We start from the raw sequence: 18,419 nt of genomic DNA on the forward strand, positions 1-18,419 counted from the left end.
CACATTGATGCCCTGGGGTTGAAGTGTTCCGAGGCGGAAGATGAGGCGGTTCTTCCTCCAGGCGTCTGGTGGTGGAGCGGCGGTGAAGGAGGCCCAGGACCTCCATGTCCTTGGCAGAGTTGGAGGGGGAGTTGAAATGTTGGGCCACAGGGCGGTGTGGTTGATTGGTGCGAGTATCCCGGAGATGTTCCCTAAAGCGCTCACCTCCATCCAAGGCCCTAAAGGAGCCTTCCACATCCATCAAAGTTTTACCTGCACATCCACTAATATCATTTATTGCATCCGTTGCTCCCGATGCGGTTTCCTCTGCATTGGGGAGACTGGACACCTCCTAGCAGAGCGCTTTAGGGAACATCTCCGGGACACCTGGTCACTGAGTATCAGGCTCTGTCTAACTCACTTTTTTTTAATCCCTGAATACTCAGACTGATACTGTTTTCAATGTGGTAACTACTTTGGTTGCCCTTTAATGGCTATCTTAGTCATAGTCTTTCTCCCTCTCTCTTTTTACTCTTAGCCTTTTTGGAGTTGCTTGTAGAAGTTTGGTCCACTTTAACATTCTCCCACTCTGGCCAGGCTCTGGATTTGCCCTCCCAGGTGCTATAAAGCTGATGATAGAGGCATTTCAAGCTTTCTGGCATTTTGGGATTCTGCATACTATTCTTTCCTGCAGTATAGGTTCTTCCTGCTTGTGTTTCAGGCCTTGTCTGCCAGAGTCTAATGCTTACTGTATTCCATTTTCAAGTGTTTAATGTGTCTGGTGTTACCTCCTTTCAGTCTCTGATGTAGACTAAGTCTATCTTTTGTCTCGCAGCAAGCTTTTGGTCAGCAAGTAAGGCAGATTTAGAAAAATATTAGCAGGTCTGTCCTACAAGCCCACCTGCTTCAAGAAGACCACTATCATCCCAATAGCTAAGAAAGCACATGCAGTGTGCCTTAATGACTACCACCCATTAGCTCTGACCTCCATAATCATGAAGTGCTTCAAAAGGCTGGTCATGACCCACATCAACTCTAATCTTCCAGCCTGCCTTTATCCCCTGCAATTCACCTACTAGGTAACGTAACAGATCCACAGCAGGCCATTTCCCTAGCACTGCACTCCTATCTGGAACATCTGGAAAACAAGGTCACCTACATGAGACTCCGGCTCATTAACTACAACTCTGCCTTCACCACCATAATCCCCTCCAGACTGATCTCAAAACTCCATGACCTAGGTCTCGGTTCCAGGCTGTGCAATTGGATCCTCAGCTTCCTGACCCACAGACCGCAATCAGCGAAGATGGGTAACTGCACCTCCACCACAATAACTCTTAACACTCATCCCCCAAGGGTGTGTTCTCAGCCCCCTACTGTACTCCCTGTGCACCCTCAACCGTGCAGCCAGATTCCGAGCTAACACCACCTACAAGTTTGCTGATGACAGCATCTTGGTAGGGTGGATATCAAACAATGATGACTCAGAATACAGAAAGGAGATAGAGGGCTTGGTGACGTGGTGCAATGAGAACAACCTCTCTGTCTCAATATTGGCAAAACTAAACAACTGATCATTGACTTCAGGGAGAAAGAAGGAGAACACACCTCCATCTACATCAATAGAGGTTGAGAAGGTTGACAGCTTCAAGTTCCTAGGCCTAATGGTCAAGAAGGCACAACAACGCTGCTTCTTCCTCAGGCAGCTCAGGAAACTTGATATGTCCATAAGGATCCTCACCAACATTTACAGATGCACCACAGAAAGCACACTGTCCAGGTAAATAACGGCCTAGTACGGCAACTGCTCTGCCCAGAAACTACAGAAGGTTGTGTGCACATTCCAGATCACCTTGGAAGCCAACTTCCTGTCCATGGACTTCATTTACGCTTCTCGTTGCCATGGAAAGGCTGCCAACATCATCAAAGGTCCATCCCACGATGGTAATGTTCTCCTAGCACCTCTTCTTTCAGGCAGAAGATACAGAAGCTTCAACACATACATCAGCAGGTTCACAAACAGCTTTTTCCCTGACAAATGGACATGAAACTTCAAATGATGTTGGTCTTGTTAATGTTGTTCTTGCCTTGCACATGTCCTGTTCATTGTAACCTGTATGCCTCACTCTGTCCAATTTCTTTCCACCCTATGGTCTGTATGTTCTTGCTTACTATGATCTGCCTGTAATGCTTGCAAGTAAAGCATTTCACTGTACTTAGGTACACATGACAACAAATCAAATCAATCAGTGGAATTTGGTGTGCCCTGACTCTGTTAGGAGGATAATTTTAAAATGTAAACCCTGCTGAAGTTCCTAGTTGTACCATAACTTGCACCTGATACCCACCTGGCATCCTACCACACAGAACCATACCCCATGGCACCCCATCATCTATCACCTACCCCAGCCCATCACTATATCTCCATTCCCAGCATCACCTTAATGTCACACTTATGTTTATGTACTTGCCTTTTCACGGAGCTATCAAAGTGGGGCTGTCTGTGATCTCGATCTTTAAATTGCACGTTGTGGCATCTTTCTGCTGTGGAAAGAAAGGTGTTGTTTGCCTTCCCCGACTGTTATTTGCAAGGAGACAATTGAAGTATATCTCCATATTTCTGAAGGAGATGTGACTGGATCTGCTTTCAGAAATACAGAGCTCCTTTATTTCTTAAAAAGGACGAAGTGGAGTTGCAATTTGAATGATATTGCCACTCCTGGGAAACTTTTTTTTCTCTCTCCACAGTGCTGTCAGACTTGCTGAGTGTATCCAGCATTTTTCTGTTTGCACCAAGTCCTGATGCTGCTTTTTTACAGTTGAGTTTTTATTCCCATGCCTAATGGACCTGTTAATTCTTCCTACCTGAGTCTTTCTCTCTTTCTATCAGCCTTACGTTGCATGCCTTGTCCTCAGTCCTCCATGTCTCTTTCCACACTGTATGAGACCTACATTCAATAAACTTCTGCTGCTCTTCAACTGTCACCGTGTAGCTGTCATTGAGAAAATAGGATACAGGCATTAGCTTCTGAAGCGTGCTGCCCTGTACTTGGGTTTGTTTCATCCAGCGTCTCACCTGTTCTCTCCCAAATGATTATTAATCTTCTCTGGCATGGTGCATGGTACTGCATGTTGGGAATCTCCATTGACAGCCTGCAGCAGTTCCACTCTGTCTTTCGAAATTGCCCTTAGACACTCGATAATGAAAAAACTCCACTATTTTACCTTTTCTCACCCCAAACTGTCCCTTTTGGTCATCTTTACCCAGTGGTATATAATCTCTTTCGATTTTAGAATTAAACATGCCTTTCACACCCAGGTTAATCAAAGAAGCATTTTGGAAAAGAGCGAATCTGATAGTTTAGCCGGGGGGGGGGGAGATTGTGGGACGATTCAGCTGCTATTGAGAAGCAAAGTGCAATCTTTTTAAATTAGTAAAATGTAAGTTTATTACAGTCCAAAGGTGAGTTCTGAAATTGGCGAGGCACTGCTGCTTTTAGATTAAAAATGTCAATTTTCTGCATCACTGCAAGAGTTCTGCTTTAAATCCTGCAGAGAAAGGATGTACCTTGTGCCTGTAAAAATATTGGCCTAATGATTTATTACTGCACAGTCTTCAGACCTAGTATTTACCTACATTTGAAGAATGCAATGCTATTTAAAGTTTTTAAATTACTTGCAGAAAATCCATTTGCAGCTTTTTTAAACTTGATAGTTTGTAATGAATTAGTTGTGTTACAGCTTCAAATCATAAAATTATAAGCATTTACTTTTTAAACTGGTTGGTATTTCTCATTCTTCCGATCTGCTGGGGTGAAACCACTTATTCGAGTTCCCTCTCTAAGAAGTTTACTTCTGCCAGCTGAAATTACTTCAGTCAATACAATTCAGTGCAAATGAAGTCATATCACATTGATTGACTCTAGATAAAAAACTGTTTTGCACAAAATGTTTCTTATTTAATGCTTTGATTTTCTTTTCCAACCATAGGTATCGGAGGCCTAGAAGATTACGTCTTAAAATCTGCTACGTTGTCAACCTCCCCTGTATGTCCACCATTTACACCTCTGAACTTTGAGGCAACTCCTATTGTACGGGTTGCTGTGGAACCAAAGCATCCAAGTACGTTGGTGACATTATGTATTATAACAAATGCAGAGATTAATGACTCTGCTAATAGGATAAGATACAATATAAACTGTGCTATGTAAACTGTGAAGTTAATGGTCTTACCATAAATTGCACCAGATCCTTCTCTCTGGTGCTCAGTGATTTACATTGGGCTGTTGCTGGATCAAGAGCCAATTTTAAGATTCTGATGTTTGTTTCTGAATCACTGTATGGCCTTACCTTCCCCTGTTTCTGTAACCTGTTCTTGTCTTACAACCCTCCACAATCTGATCAGCAGTCCTCCACTTCTGGTCTATTAGACAACCCCAATATTCATCATTTGACCATTTGCAGCTTTGAATCATAGAATCCCTCCAGTCTGCTCTTTGGAGGCCTATTGTCAGGCCCCTCTCTCTCTCGTCTGGTACTATCCGCAACCCCTGCCCAATCCCCTGATCTTGCCAGCTTAAATCCTGTCAGCATACTTCCCCCTACCCACTTCTTCCCATGGGTTCCTTAAATTTCCACTCACACTCTGTCCCCAGGATTAGTCATCTTTCTAAGCTCTGTCTTTTTCTCTATAATTTTGTCCTTTGTTATGGAGCTTAATGTATTTCTTACATTTATTTTCAACTGCTTAAATCTGCTATAGGAATTACTGTTCCACAGTTATAGGTTGCCTAAGTAGCAATTATTTATAGGAGAGAGCATCTTGCCAGAGTGGGCTATGCTCATGGAAAACCTTAGCTGCAAATTTTTTTTTTTAGATTAGATTACTTCACAGTGTGGAAACAGGCCCTTCGGCCCAACAAGTCCACAACGACCCGCCGAAGCGTAACCCACCCATACCCCTACATTTACCCCTTACCTAACACTACGGGCAATTTAGCATGTCCAATTCACCTGACCTGCACATCTTTGGACTGTGGGAGGAAACCGGAGCACCCGGAGGAAACCCACGCAGACACGGGGAGAACGTGCAAACTCCACACAGTGAGTCGCCTGAGGCGGGAATTGAACCCGGGTCTCTGGCGCTGCGAGGCAGCAGTGCTAACCACTGTGCCACCGTGCCGCCCAAATGTTGAGACTTTATTCACTACTAGAAGGCCATTACAGCAATGCCTCATCCTGTCATCATCCAAAATCAACAGAAATCTATCAATTACTATTAAATATGGGCTGGTTCATCCTTCCCTAACCCAAAAAAGGAAGAATCCAATTACAGCGCACCCTATTGTCACCTCACATGAACTGTTTACAAGCAAGAAATCAAATTTAAGACATTTTTGCTCTACATCTAGATACTGCTTGTCACCTTCTGACTAGACATTGTAGGAGTGTATCTTTTAACATTTAACATATTTCCATTTAAAGTAGGCTATAAGGTAGATAAATTTACAGTGTAGTTGATATAAATGAGTATATTACAGAGGAATGGCTGCAGGGTGATCAAGGATGGGAACTGAACACCAAACTAGCAGCGATGTTGTGCAGGAGGATTTCCCAGATTGTGTACTTGATCATTTGTTTTGACCAATACATTGAGGAGCTGACGAGAGATAAGGCTACTTTCAAGTGGGTAATGTCTAACAACAAAGGATTAATTAGCAATCTTGTTATATGGGGTCCGTTTGAGAACAGTGACCATAATATGATTAATAATGTATTCTTCATCAAGATAGAGAGTGAAGTAGTCAAACCTGAAACTAAGATCCTGAACCTAAACAAATGAACTGTGAGAGTAGGAGGCAGGAATTGGCAAAGATGGATTGGGGAACTTTACAGAAGGGTGTTGGTGCCCAGCAGTGGCTAAAATTTAAAGAATGTGTGCATGGAAACCTAAAAGAGACTAGTATGAAGAATAGTTTAAAGCTAGGAAGGAAAATCAGGTGCAAGAAAACTGAATTATTTAAATAATTAAAAGATTTTTAATTTTGGGAGAAAGAGAAGAGTACAAAATTAGAATTAGGAAATGATAATTGTAGCAAGTAACTGTGTTGGCTGTTACTTACACACGCCTGAGTCAGTCAGGCAAGAGAGAAGGAGGCAACTAAGATAGAAGAGTGTAAGATGGAACAACCTGTCAGAGCTTTCTCTTTGTGAACTCCACAGATAATGGAAATTTGTGGGCAACATATGAAGTTTTGTTTCCTTGCTAATTAGCAAATACCTCACAATATAGTTATGACTGCAGATTTGACACCTCTACACTTGAATTAAATCGCAGTCATGTCCAATTAAGATGAAATATTTTACTGGCTCTGTTCTGGTGAACTAAATTTCCATCTTTATGATTACTGGATGTCTTCAGATTTTCTGGCTTGCCACTCTTGTTGACAACAATGGCATTGCTTGGAGGTAAGAGGCTTGGAGGTAAGTATTTGGAGGCAGCTGCAGACTCCCAGGTGCCAAAGCATTCGGTCAAAGGGCACGCTTTGGAGCTGTAGGACTTCGCCTCTGTTATGATAAAACCAGCACAAGACCCTCCAGTCCTCCCTGCCCTTTTCATTCCTCTTCCAAGCCCCTTTGTGCCTCTCACTCTCTAGTCCAAAATATGTTCCTCAACCTCCATGCCAAGCTTTTTGTCCTCTATGCCATCTCACATACTGTATGGAACCAATGAACATTATAGTGACATTAGATGTGTGTTTTTTTTTTAATCTTGGAAATAAATCAGTCAATCTCAACTTTCCATTTTAAATAAAATGTCCTTTCATTACAAGCCAATAAAAATTGTCAACCTATAAAGTATCAGTTGCAGACACTTCCAGCATTTAAATCCTCCATCTCGTGTGAATAAACATTGTACAATTGGCTTCATAGAGAATAGAACCAAAGCTGTGAATCAAGCAGTGTTTCCTTGGGATGCACTGTTACAAAACTTTGATTTGTATCTGAGCCCTTAGCAAGAATGTAAAAAAAATGCATTGGGCTGAACAGGTCAAGAGCACAGCAATTGGATTTGTAATCTGAAGCATGCCTCACCCTTGGTACTAGTGAAAATTGGGAATACCAGGATGAGGTTTGGAATCAAAGATCGACTGAGTCTTTTTGGCTCTATGAAAATATAATCCAATGGTCTTGGTAAAGTAATGCAAGAATCGACAATTTTCACTGGAAGTCAAAGGATAGACAGGGAATGACAGCATCACACACAAATTTTGGAGGTTTTTTCCACTTTCTCATGCTGGTGCTGTTGTTTGGTGGCTTCCTGCAATGGGTTATCTCCTGCTCGATTTTTCTCACTCTTTTCTCTAGATTCTGAGAGAAATACCAAGCTAGGAGTATAGCACTTTGAGTCCAGGCAGGTATACTTTGTAAGTAGGCAATATTGGAATGGTGATCACTTGGACACGAGTAGAGCAAACTGTTTGGGAGAGTTCATTTCATCAGATTAACTCTTGCTCATGACCAGCCTATTGAAATACATTCCTGTAAAGTTGGTGCAAACTGTTTGGGAGAGTTCATTTCATCAGATTAACTCTTGGTCATGACCAGCCTATTGAAATACATTCCTGTAAAGTTGGTGCTGCACGGGTTAGATGTTATAATAGATCAGAAACTTTAATGGCTTTACCGTTGGAATTAATTGCAAAACGTAGTTGGCTATACAAGTACAGGAGTAAATCTAACTGGATGGTTTGTAGTGCTTTAAAATCAAGTGCTAGTTAGGAATTACATATAAAGATTCCTTTACATTTTAGATCTGCAAAGGATTGTAGTGGTTACCTGATTATAACAGCAAAAAATGCACAAAGTTTCTGTATTTGACATGCTTTACAGCAGTACTTGAATTAATAGCACTGTGCTGGAAAAATGCATAATATGAAAATCAATAATGGGAATTAGTATGCTTTTGGATGGAATAATCTTTTGCCACTTCTCTCCACAGAGGCTAATAAGGATTGTATTTCCCCCTAAAGGTCATTTACTTTGCTTTAAAATGACTGGTGTGAGTTACTGATCTGTGGATTCAGTTCAGTGTTGTGTATGTTATGTACCTTCTAAATTTAGAGTCAACTTCATATTTGGAATTGTTTCCTTTTGCTTGTCCAGGTGAAATGCCACAGCTGGTGAGAGGGATGAAGCTGCTTAACCAGGCTGATCCGTGTGTGGAAGTGCTAGTCCAAGAGACTGGAGAGCACGTGTTAGTAACTGCTGGAGAGGTCCACCTGCAGCGATGCTTGGATGACCTCAGAGAAAGGTTAGAGAGTGGGCAGGGTATTACTACAGCCTACTAAGACCATAGGACATAAGAGCAAAAATACACCATTCAGCCCATCAAGGTCACACTCTCTACCCGGGGTCATCTATCCCTACCTCACCACCTCCCCCCTTACCTGCAAGTCCCCTTACACCGACCCCCAGTCCTGAAGAAGGGCTACACCCGAAACAACTTCTCCACCTCCTGATACTGCCTGGCTTGCTATGTTCTTCCAGCCTCCTGCTTGTCTACCTTGGATTCCAGCATCTGCAGTCGTTTTGTCTCTCATCAAGTCTGCTCCAGCATTCAATAAGATTGTGGCTAATCAGATAATCATCAACTCCACATTCCTGTCTTTTGCCCATAACTCTTGATTCCCTGACTGAGTAAAAAACTGTTTGTCTCAACCTTGAATATACTTAATGAACCAATCTTGACAACCTTATATTCGATTTAATTGCCTACATTGTGGAAACAGGCCCTTCGGCCCAACAAGTCCACACCGACCCTCTGAAGAGTAACCCACTCAGACGTATTCCCTATATTTATCTCTGACTAATGCACCTAACTATGGACAATTTAGCATGGCCAGTTCACCTGATCTGCACATCTTTGGACTGTGGGAGGAAACCGGAGCACCTGGAGGAAACCCACGCAGACACGGGGAGAATGTGCAAACTTTACACAGACAGTTGCCCGAGGCAGGAATTGAACCCGGGTCCCTGTTGCTGTGCGGTCGCAGTGCTAACCACTGAGCCACTTGTGTGGTTAAGAATTCCATTGATTCACTACACTCTCAAAGACAAAAATCCTCCTCATCTCTGTCCAAAATGGGCAAGCCCTTACTCTGAAATTATGCCCAATTGCAAATGGTTGTGGGCCCCGCATTGATTCCTGTGGTACTCCACTTGTTATAGGTTGCCATCCTGAAAATGTCTTCCTATCCCAACTTGCATTCTTTTAATAAATTAATGCTTTTTGTGTGCTAATATACAACCCTGAATACTATGGCTCTTATAATGTATCATATAAAATGCCTTTTGGAAATCCAAGTGTACTATAACTACTTGTTCCCCTTTATCCTATTTCTTGCATCCTCAAGCAATGCTAATACATCTGTCTGGCATGATTTCTCCTTCGTGACACCGTGATAACTACAGTCATTTCTTCTGTAATGCAATAGTCACGTTCCTGTGAACTCCGCACTGTACAGAAATCATGCAATGCCAACACTGAGTGTTATTTGTAAACTAATTGTGTTATAGCCAACAGACGTTTTACAAGTTTGCGTTTTGGAAACAGTGTTCCCTATTCACCTATCGCATTACAGCCAATTTGCGTAAATGAATGATGTGTTACTAGCAGAACTGACTGTATTCGATTGTATTATGTACTTCTAAATGCTCTGCTATTGCATCCTTTAAAATAGACTCCAACATTTTCCAAACAGTAGATGTTAATCTAACTGGCCTATTGTTAATTGTTTTTACCTCGTCCCCTCTTCAAACAAAAAGTGTTACGTTGGCAGTTTTCCAATCCTCTGGGACCTTTTCAGAATCTAAGGATTCTTGGAAGATTACTACCAGTGCGTTCTTTAATATTGTTTTAATAGCCGAGCTTGCAAACCATCATCTCCAGGGTATCTATTAGCCTTTAGCTCCATTAGTTTCCCTTGTACATTCTTTGTCCTTTGATTATGTAGTATTTTGGAACATTATGTGAAGACTGATGTAAATTATTTATTCAGTTTGTCTGCCATTTCTTGGTTACCTATTATTATTTCTACACCTTCATTCTCTAAGGGAGACTATGTTCACTTTAGCTTCTCTCTTTTTATATACTTAAATAGGCTTAGAGTCCATTTTGATATATTAGCCTCAAAGTTTATTTTCTTCATTTTTAAAAAAATGTTTTTTAAAACGTTCCCATTTCTGTCACTCTCCACTAAGCTTTGCAATATTGTATATCTTTTGTTTCAATTGAATATGATGTTTAACTTCCTTAGTTAAACAAGGTTGGTTGTTCCGCTTCCTAGAATTCTTCTTCCTCACTGGGAAATGTTTTTGTTGAGAATCATTAACTAATTTCTTAATTATCTACGATTATTCAGTTGTCTTTTCTGCTCAACTCCTTTCCCAGTCTACTTGAGCCAAAGTTTCCTTCATTTCTTTGTGCAATTACCCTAATTTAAATTAAGCACAGTTGTTTCTGACCTAAGTCTCTCAGTCTCAAATTGAATGCTAAATTCTTCCATGTTACCACTGTTGCCTAAGGAGTATCTTTTATTCCGAGATTGCTTATTAAACGTATCTCGTTACTCATGACTAGATCCAAAATAACCTGATCCCTGGTTGGATCCAAATGAGGTAAAGTCACCATAGTCTTACCAGATCATGGAGCTGCTCTCTCATGAGAAAGAGAGACAACTGTTGGTATTTTAATCTGAGGATCACCATACCTCAGACAAGGGGAAAGGTTGAAAAGGAGAGTCTTTCATGGTAACCTCAACCAGTGCAGGAATTGAACTGGGATTGTTTGCGTCACTCTGAATTGCAAACCAGCCATCCAGTCAACTGAGCTAACTGAAGTACTTCTGTAGCTATCATCTTTTTGTGCTATGTATTCCTGTACATTTTCCATGTCTTTGTAGATGTGCAGTACACAGCTGATCAAGCTCTGAGTTTGAATTTCTGTTCACTGTGTCATTCATGTATATTCTGGACAAGTTCTTGTTGTTATGCATTGTTTTGGATCTGACTGTTCTCTGATAGACCAATATAGCCCTGACTGGCTGTGTTTGTTTTATCTTATGAAACCATTCCTGGATTACTTGCTGAGAGAGTGTCTGCTTTTGCTGGTCACAGCCCCAATTTGACTTATTTTTAGGGGTGTTATATTCTGTAGGTGAAGAATCTTCCTATCTTGGTCTTTTATCTGATGTTTGTCCTGCTGCAACATAGTTGGGCTACGTGCCAGCACCATGTCTCTTCACTTGTACTTCATAGTGAAATCCTAACTCCATCATTAAGAGTTTGACGATAACGATCCAAATTCACCGCAACTTGCACTTAGTCTGTATCTCACAGGTTTGGTATTGATACAAGGAGAAAGTGAGGTCTGCAGATGCTGGAGATCAAAGTTGAAACTTTATTGCTGGAACAGCACAGCAGGTCAGGCAGCATCCAGGGAACAGGAGATTCGACGTTTCGGGCACAGGCCCTTCTTCAGGAATGAGCAGAGAGTGTTCAGCAGGAGAAGATAAAAGGTAGGGAGGAGGGACTTGGAGGAGGGGAGTTGGAAATGTCTTCTTCTTGACCTCTCCGCCTCCACCCTACTCCGACCTATCACCCTCACCTTGACCTCTTTCCACCTATCACATTTCCAACGCCCCTCCTCCAAGTCCCTCCTCCCTACCTTTTATCTTCTCCTGCTGAACACTCTCTGCTCATTCCTGAAGAAGGGCCTGTGCCCGAAACGTCGAATCTCCTGTTCCCTGGATGCTGCCTGACCTGCTGTGCTGTTCCAGCAATAAAGTTTCAACTTTGATATCCAAATGAATCCAACAAGAACTGGACCAAGCATATGTGGTACTCATAATCTTCTTCATCCTAAGTATACGCATGATTTTACTACAACTGCTAAGTATTTCATCAGTAATATTTTCAGCAACATAACACAAAACATCGCAGATAAGAAAAACTGCAGCATATTAACATGCCAAATTTCCCCTAAAGTAAATGCATTAAAATTCCATCAAATTTGACAATATTGTTATGTATTTGGCTTTAAGGGGTTAACACGTAGGGGGTTCCATACAACAGCCAAGCAGGGTGAGATCAATAGTTGTGATGTTGAGAAGATATGCTCTTCTTCATTAGGGTAAATAAAACCACAGAAAGTAGACAAAATCAAACACAAAATATTGCTGAGGAAAGGAGTGAACAAAGACAGAAATGGGAACTATTTAAATGTAAATCTATGATTCGCTCCAGTAATAATATCTAACAATATTCAATATCTAGGATCATACCAAAAGAGTACTTTGAAGTATTAAAGGGATTTTCTGCTATCTAAGGAATTGGGAGAATGGGTTGGCGTTTTTACAGGGGGCAGGATGGGAGGAGGTGTAGTCCAGGTAGCTGTGGGAGTCGGTTGGTTTGTAGTAGATGTCCGTGTTGATTCGGTCGCCTGAGATAGAAACGGAAAGGTCTAGGAAGGGGAGGGAGGAGTCCGAGACTGTCCAGGTGAATTTGAGGTCGGGGTGGAAGGTGTTAGTGTAGTGGATGAACTGTTCAACCTCCTCGTGGGAGCACGAGGTAGGGCCGATACAGTCATCAATGTAGCGGAGGAAAAGATGGGGGGTGGGGCCAGTGTAGTTGCGGAAGATGGATTGTTCCACATACCCTACGAAGAGGCAGGCATAGCTGGTGCCCATGCGGGTGCCCATGGCTACTCCTTTTGTTTGGAGAAAGTGGGAGGATTGGAAAGAAAAGTTGTTCAGGGTGAGGACCAGTTCGGTCAGTCGAAGGAGGGTGTCGGTGGAAGGGTACTGGGTGGTACGGCGGGAAAGGAAGAAGCGGAGTGCTTTGAGTCCTTCGTGATGGGGGATGGAGGTGTACAGGGACTGGATGTCCATGGTGAAGATGAGGCGTTGGGGACCGAGGAAGCGGAAATCCTGGAGGAGGTGGAGGGCGTGGGTGGTGTCACGAACGTAGGTGGGGAGTTCTTGGACTAATGGGGACAGGACCGTATTGATACAAAACTGAAAACACTTCACATGATATTATTGCACCTTTCCATCTGGATAGGGATGTATTGACCGTAGCTGCACTAGGGGATAAGTATGTTCAGTTTCATTACTACTGCGATTTCAGTATTTATAATGTTAGAATTTTTTGTCTTTAAATATAGCCTGCATTATGCCCATTAAATGTTTATTGAGGTTTCAAAACCTTTCCTGTAGTTTAGAAAATTAATAGCCTTTATTGTCACATGCACTCGAATGAGTGCAGTGAAAAGTTTGTAATGCTGCCTCTCGGTGCCACCTTAGTACAGGATACCCAGGTACAGATACTTTTAAGTGTTGTTACAGAATTGAAATAGTAAAAGAAAACAGATTAGCATGAGAGTACAGTTTAAAAGTCCAGAATGAGGATAAAAAAGTGTATTTAGTCCTTTTCCAACATGAGTCCATGCCCACTGGGCTTCATATCGCAAGGCCATGCTGCCTTCACACGCTGGCCTCCATCCAGAACTTACTGTACAGCCACTCTGGGACTCAGCCTGTGCCCAGTCTGCTGCTGCTCCGGGCTCTGGCCGGGACTCTGCTCCCCGTTCCATGACTCAGCCCTCGCTTGCTCTGCTGCTGCTCTGGTTCTGGCTGTAATTTGCTCTGGTCCTGCTCTGGGACTTAGCCCACACCCTCTGCTCCCGCCCTTGCTCCAGCTGCGATCCGCCTCCCTCTGTCTCACCTCCATTCTCCAGGTGAGGTAGTTTAAGAAGTTTGGTGGGGTGTTGGGGGAAGAACAACTGCTGCAAAGAGAGCAAAAAAGGAAAAGGAACTGGCAAGCAGAAGAACTCCTACTGGAATGTCCTATTCTGCCCCCATCTTGAAGTCGTGCATAAAAATGATCATTTAAGTTGCTAACATGGTCTTGTTCTAATTGGCTATTTTCAGCAGGTTATTCATCAATCCTATTTCTTCCATTTCACTTATCTCCCACAAAACCACCAACCAAGGATTCTGGTACTCACACTCAATCAAAAGAGACTGCCATCTTGACAGTTCCTCTGCCACCCCATTGTAATGTCTCAAGAATCACATTTCAAGCACATGGAAGAGAAACATAGACACCCCTTAATCTTTCTTGGAAGACTTTCTTCTTGTTTCTGTTAACAGTCATGATGCATGTAGACAGAGCTCTGAGTTCCAAAGACACCCTTCTCTTATTCATGGCAAACAACTTATACAAAAATGTTATGTTCATTCATCAATATTCCTGGGGCTACAAAGTACAGGTTTCATCACAGTTTTCTTTAATGGGGGAGCTCTAGGGAGCCACTAATGAGGAGTGCATGTGGAAAAGTATGCCAGGTTTAATTTTATTTGAGTTGTGCTGAAATTATATTGTGCAATACTTAGGACAGATCAAATTTAATCTGAAAATATTGATGTCCTGCAGGCATCTGACACTTTGCTGTATCTATGCCCTGAGATGGTTTATAGCTTAATTAATATTTTTTCTCCTTTTTAATCCTACCACTACTGCTGTTCACAAGCTTTGCAACCGGACTTCCTTATGCAGATTAGAAACACAATTGGTTTAAACGTGAGGAAAGGTTCAAGATCATCCAAACAGTTATTCAAAAGTGAATTTACATAACCTTATTGTACCCAAAATAAAACCACTGTTGCTTTAATTTGTGCCATCCTGGTGGGGCATTATAACTTTCAATAAGTCCACTACATAGAAAAAGAAAGCCAAGCTTCATCTTCTCCCATCTCGGTAACAAATGTGGAACTGTTGACTGATCAAATCACTTATTGCAATGAATTAGCCTATAACAGGCTCAAACATGAGTTGAGGAAAACGCTTGTGATGAGACATGTTGGGAACCATAGGTCTATAATAAGTATGGATAAAGCATTGATAACCAATGGAAGACAGAATTGAATTAAGAGAGACATTGTCACGATGGCAACCTGTAATTAATGACTGGGACCACTAATATTTACAATAAATATAAATGTATTGGATCAATGTACTTTAGCCAAGTTTGCTGATAACACAAAAATAGGTAGGAAGGCAAGTGATGATGATAGGGCAGCGGGGTCTCAGAAGAATAAAGACAGATAAAGTGACTGGGCAAAAAATTGGCAGATGGAATATTATGTTGGTAAGTGTGAAGTTATGCACTTGGGTAGAAAGAGTAGAAGAGCTTTAGATGGAGAAAGCTACAGCACAGTGGAATTTGGGAGTCCTTGTATATAAATCATGCAAAGTTAATATACACATTCAGCAGGTATTAGGAAAGGCAAATGGAAAGTTGGCCTTTATTCATAGAATCCCTGCAGTGTGGAAACAGGCCATTTGGCCCAACGAGTCCACACTGATCCTCTGAAGAGTAACCCACCCCAACCCTTTCCCCTACCTATTACTCGACATTTACCCTGACTAATGCACCTAACCTACACATTCTTTGGGGTCGAGACAGGATAGATGTGGAAATGTTGTTTGTCCTTTGGGTAAAATCTGGGACCAGAGGACATAATATCAGAATAAGGGCTGCCCATTTAAGACAAATGTGGAAGAATGTCTCCTCTTCGAAGGCAGAATCTGTGGAATTCTTTATGCAGAGGGCTGTTGAGGCTGGGTAGTTAAGTATATTCAAGGCTGAGATGGGCAGATTTTTTAATCAGTAAGGGAGCTGAGGGTCATGGGGAAAAGGCAGGAAATATGAAATGCTGATGATCAGATCAGCTCAGTCATGATCTTCAGTGATGAAGCAGATTCAGTAGGTCAGATTGTCTACTCTGTCCTATGCCTTGCAGTCTAAAATAATCTGTTCCATTCAAATGCTATACTTACAAGATGACATGTCTGAAATTACTCACATACCAAAATATTTTCTGAAAACAATCTATTTAATTACCATCTGAATATATCTGTACTTACTGTTCTACCTAGGACACAGTCCTCAGAATCATCACTCACTGAAATATTGGGCTGGGTATTACGAGCTCCCTCTGGCTATATTTTGGGCCTCGTGGGATTTACTGCTGGGATTGGGTTCTGAGCAGCCAGTCGGCTGAATGCCAACTCTTTGTTAGGAGTGGAGTGTGCCACTTGAACTCTGTACTGTTCACCCGTTTTTTTTTCTGCAACGTTTTAATCCACACCCTACTTTTTTTTTATTTCAAAAATATACTATATTCATAAAATATTTTGATATCTATACAATTGGTGATGCCATACATAGGCACACCTTGCATTTCTTTACATACAGAGATCGGAATTAATCATTCGTATATACAGGTCTGTACATTTACCATCCATATATTTAGCTGAGGCTTCAGCGGAGCCCACTTACTGAGTGGGCCCCCTGTTCTTCTTTGGCAGGCAGACGTTACACGGTGGTCTTTCCCCACCGCGCCTTGGTGGCAGCTGCCCCAAGCTTCAGCGCATCCCTCAGTATGTAGTCCTGGACCTTAGAACGTGCCAGTCTGCAACACTCAGTCGGGATCAACTCCTTCAGCTGGAAGATCAACAGTACTTGCTCCAAGTGCACCTCATGTAATCTGGTTCTTTTCACATGGAAGAAGTGAAATAGGATGTTATGGACATGGTAGCTCCTTTACCCAGTGAGAACTTGCCCAATTTGTATTAAATTTGCACTTAACCATTCTTCTTTCTTGATATCCTCCATCCACTTCAATAGTTTTGTTGTTCACTTCTGTAGTCTTTCAATAGTAGTAAAAAATTTTTGCGTTCCTAACCAGAGCTATATGCAGAATTCTCAATGTGCTCACACCAATAACATGTAAATTGGCAGCACTATCTCATTGCTTTCGTTTAAATTGATCTTTTAAATACATTGCAACAACTAATTTGCTTTACACACTCCCCACTGTGTTTTGTGATAGCTTCTGTTTATTGTCAATCAGGACTACTAGATTCTTCTCAATTTCCAAGCTCATCGTTTTCTTTTAATTTAAGCAATAATTTATTCCCATTGTTTATTTCCATGTGAAGTACTTTGTAGTTATGTGCAATTGAATTTCACTTGTTACTTATCTGTACAATTCCCAAGTATGTTTACATTAATTTGTAAGTCATTTTGTTCAATTTTACATTATATCATCTTCATTCGCTTTGTCTGCCATTTTCTATTGTGCTTGTGTCTCCTAACAGCACATAACTTATGATGTATGAACGAAACTGTGTCCCAAACTATACCCCTGTTGGACCTAATCAGTAACATACTCCCATGCTGTTGACCATGTGACCCATTACATTATTTGGGATGAGTGTTTTTATTTAACAGGTTATAACTGAGAGGAATAAGATTCACAGCATTGATTGTCTGATATTCACAATTATTAACATCCAATAATAATTGAATGACAATAATCAAACATATATTTCATAACACTTAGTCAAAGCATATCTGAGTTTTGAATCTGTGTATTCAGTGGGCCAGACCTTCAAAGGTATCCAATCCACCACCCAATCTTTATTCTCTTTTCTAACACCTATAAATAGCAATTTGAATATACAATTAAATCACTAAATAACTGGTTATCATTCAATATTGTTTTTATTGCCCCAACCAGCAACACACACATATGTAACTCCTTAATTTGTTACACTCCTTGACTTTCTCAGGCAGGTCTTTTATCATTCAGGGCTTGACTGAATAAAGAAAGCTTCACTGCTTGTTCAAAGACTGCAATAACTTGTTATTAATTAAAACTGCCTGTCTGGATTGTCTTTTAATTAGGTTTGCTGTCTAAACTAGCTATTGTTTATCACTGCCTCTGTTTAAAATAAAGCAAGCTTGTCTTATGATTTTGCTTTTAGCAGCACCTCCTTTAAAATGTAAATGCTTGAAGGTAATATTATTTCAATGTACAGATTAACTTATTTCTGACAGTATGCATTACCTTAAATTATGCAAGACCAATATTTCGTATTATTTAATGAGCATCGTGTATCTAAGGTTGTCTGAATTTAAGAGATCCACATTGCTTCACCTATACATTTGGGAGTCTATAGCAGCCAAGTGTCTATGGCCAGTCATTAGTCAACTTAATGCTGACAGGTGCTTATCAGTGATCAAGACAAGCTAGAATTTTTGTTCATCCAAAATAGAGCGCACACCCTCTTCCTGAAAGGATTCACCTCAATTGCTATGCCCAGAGAGCTTCAGCGTGTGTTGGCAATAGCCATGGGTTAGGAAGTCTCCTGAGAGTGCAAAACGCTATAGGAAATTAACTACCCTTTGTTGATGTACAGTTCTCAGTGTTGCAAATTTTGATCTTCACGCCAAAGGAAAGTCTGTTCACACACAAGAGAGAGCAGGTTGCCAAGACTGCTTGTGACAATCTTTATATTGGCTATTGTTG

General features: G+C 41.3%; 1 protein-coding gene across 2 annotated transcripts in view; it reads left to right on the top strand.

The window, feature by feature from the left end:
• Window positions 1-18,419, top strand: part of efl1 (elongation factor like GTPase 1) — a 262,860-nt gene that overhangs the window by 186,907 nt on the left and 57,534 nt on the right. For both annotated transcript variants that reach the window (XM_043677604.1, XM_043677605.1), the window contains 2 exons: window positions 3,970-4,101; window positions 8,146-8,293. In XM_043677604.1, coding sequence (XP_043533539.1) covers window positions 3,970-4,101; window positions 8,146-8,293 — 280 coding nt within the window. The remainder of the gene's footprint in view (window positions 1-3,969; window positions 4,102-8,145; window positions 8,294-18,419) is intronic.

This window comes from Chiloscyllium plagiosum, chromosome 36 (genome assembly GCF_004010195.1).
Source record: "Chiloscyllium plagiosum isolate BGI_BamShark_2017 chromosome 36, ASM401019v2, whole genome shotgun sequence".
In the NCBI taxonomy this organism is placed as follows: Eukaryota; Metazoa; Chordata; class Chondrichthyes; order Orectolobiformes; family Hemiscylliidae; genus Chiloscyllium; species Chiloscyllium plagiosum.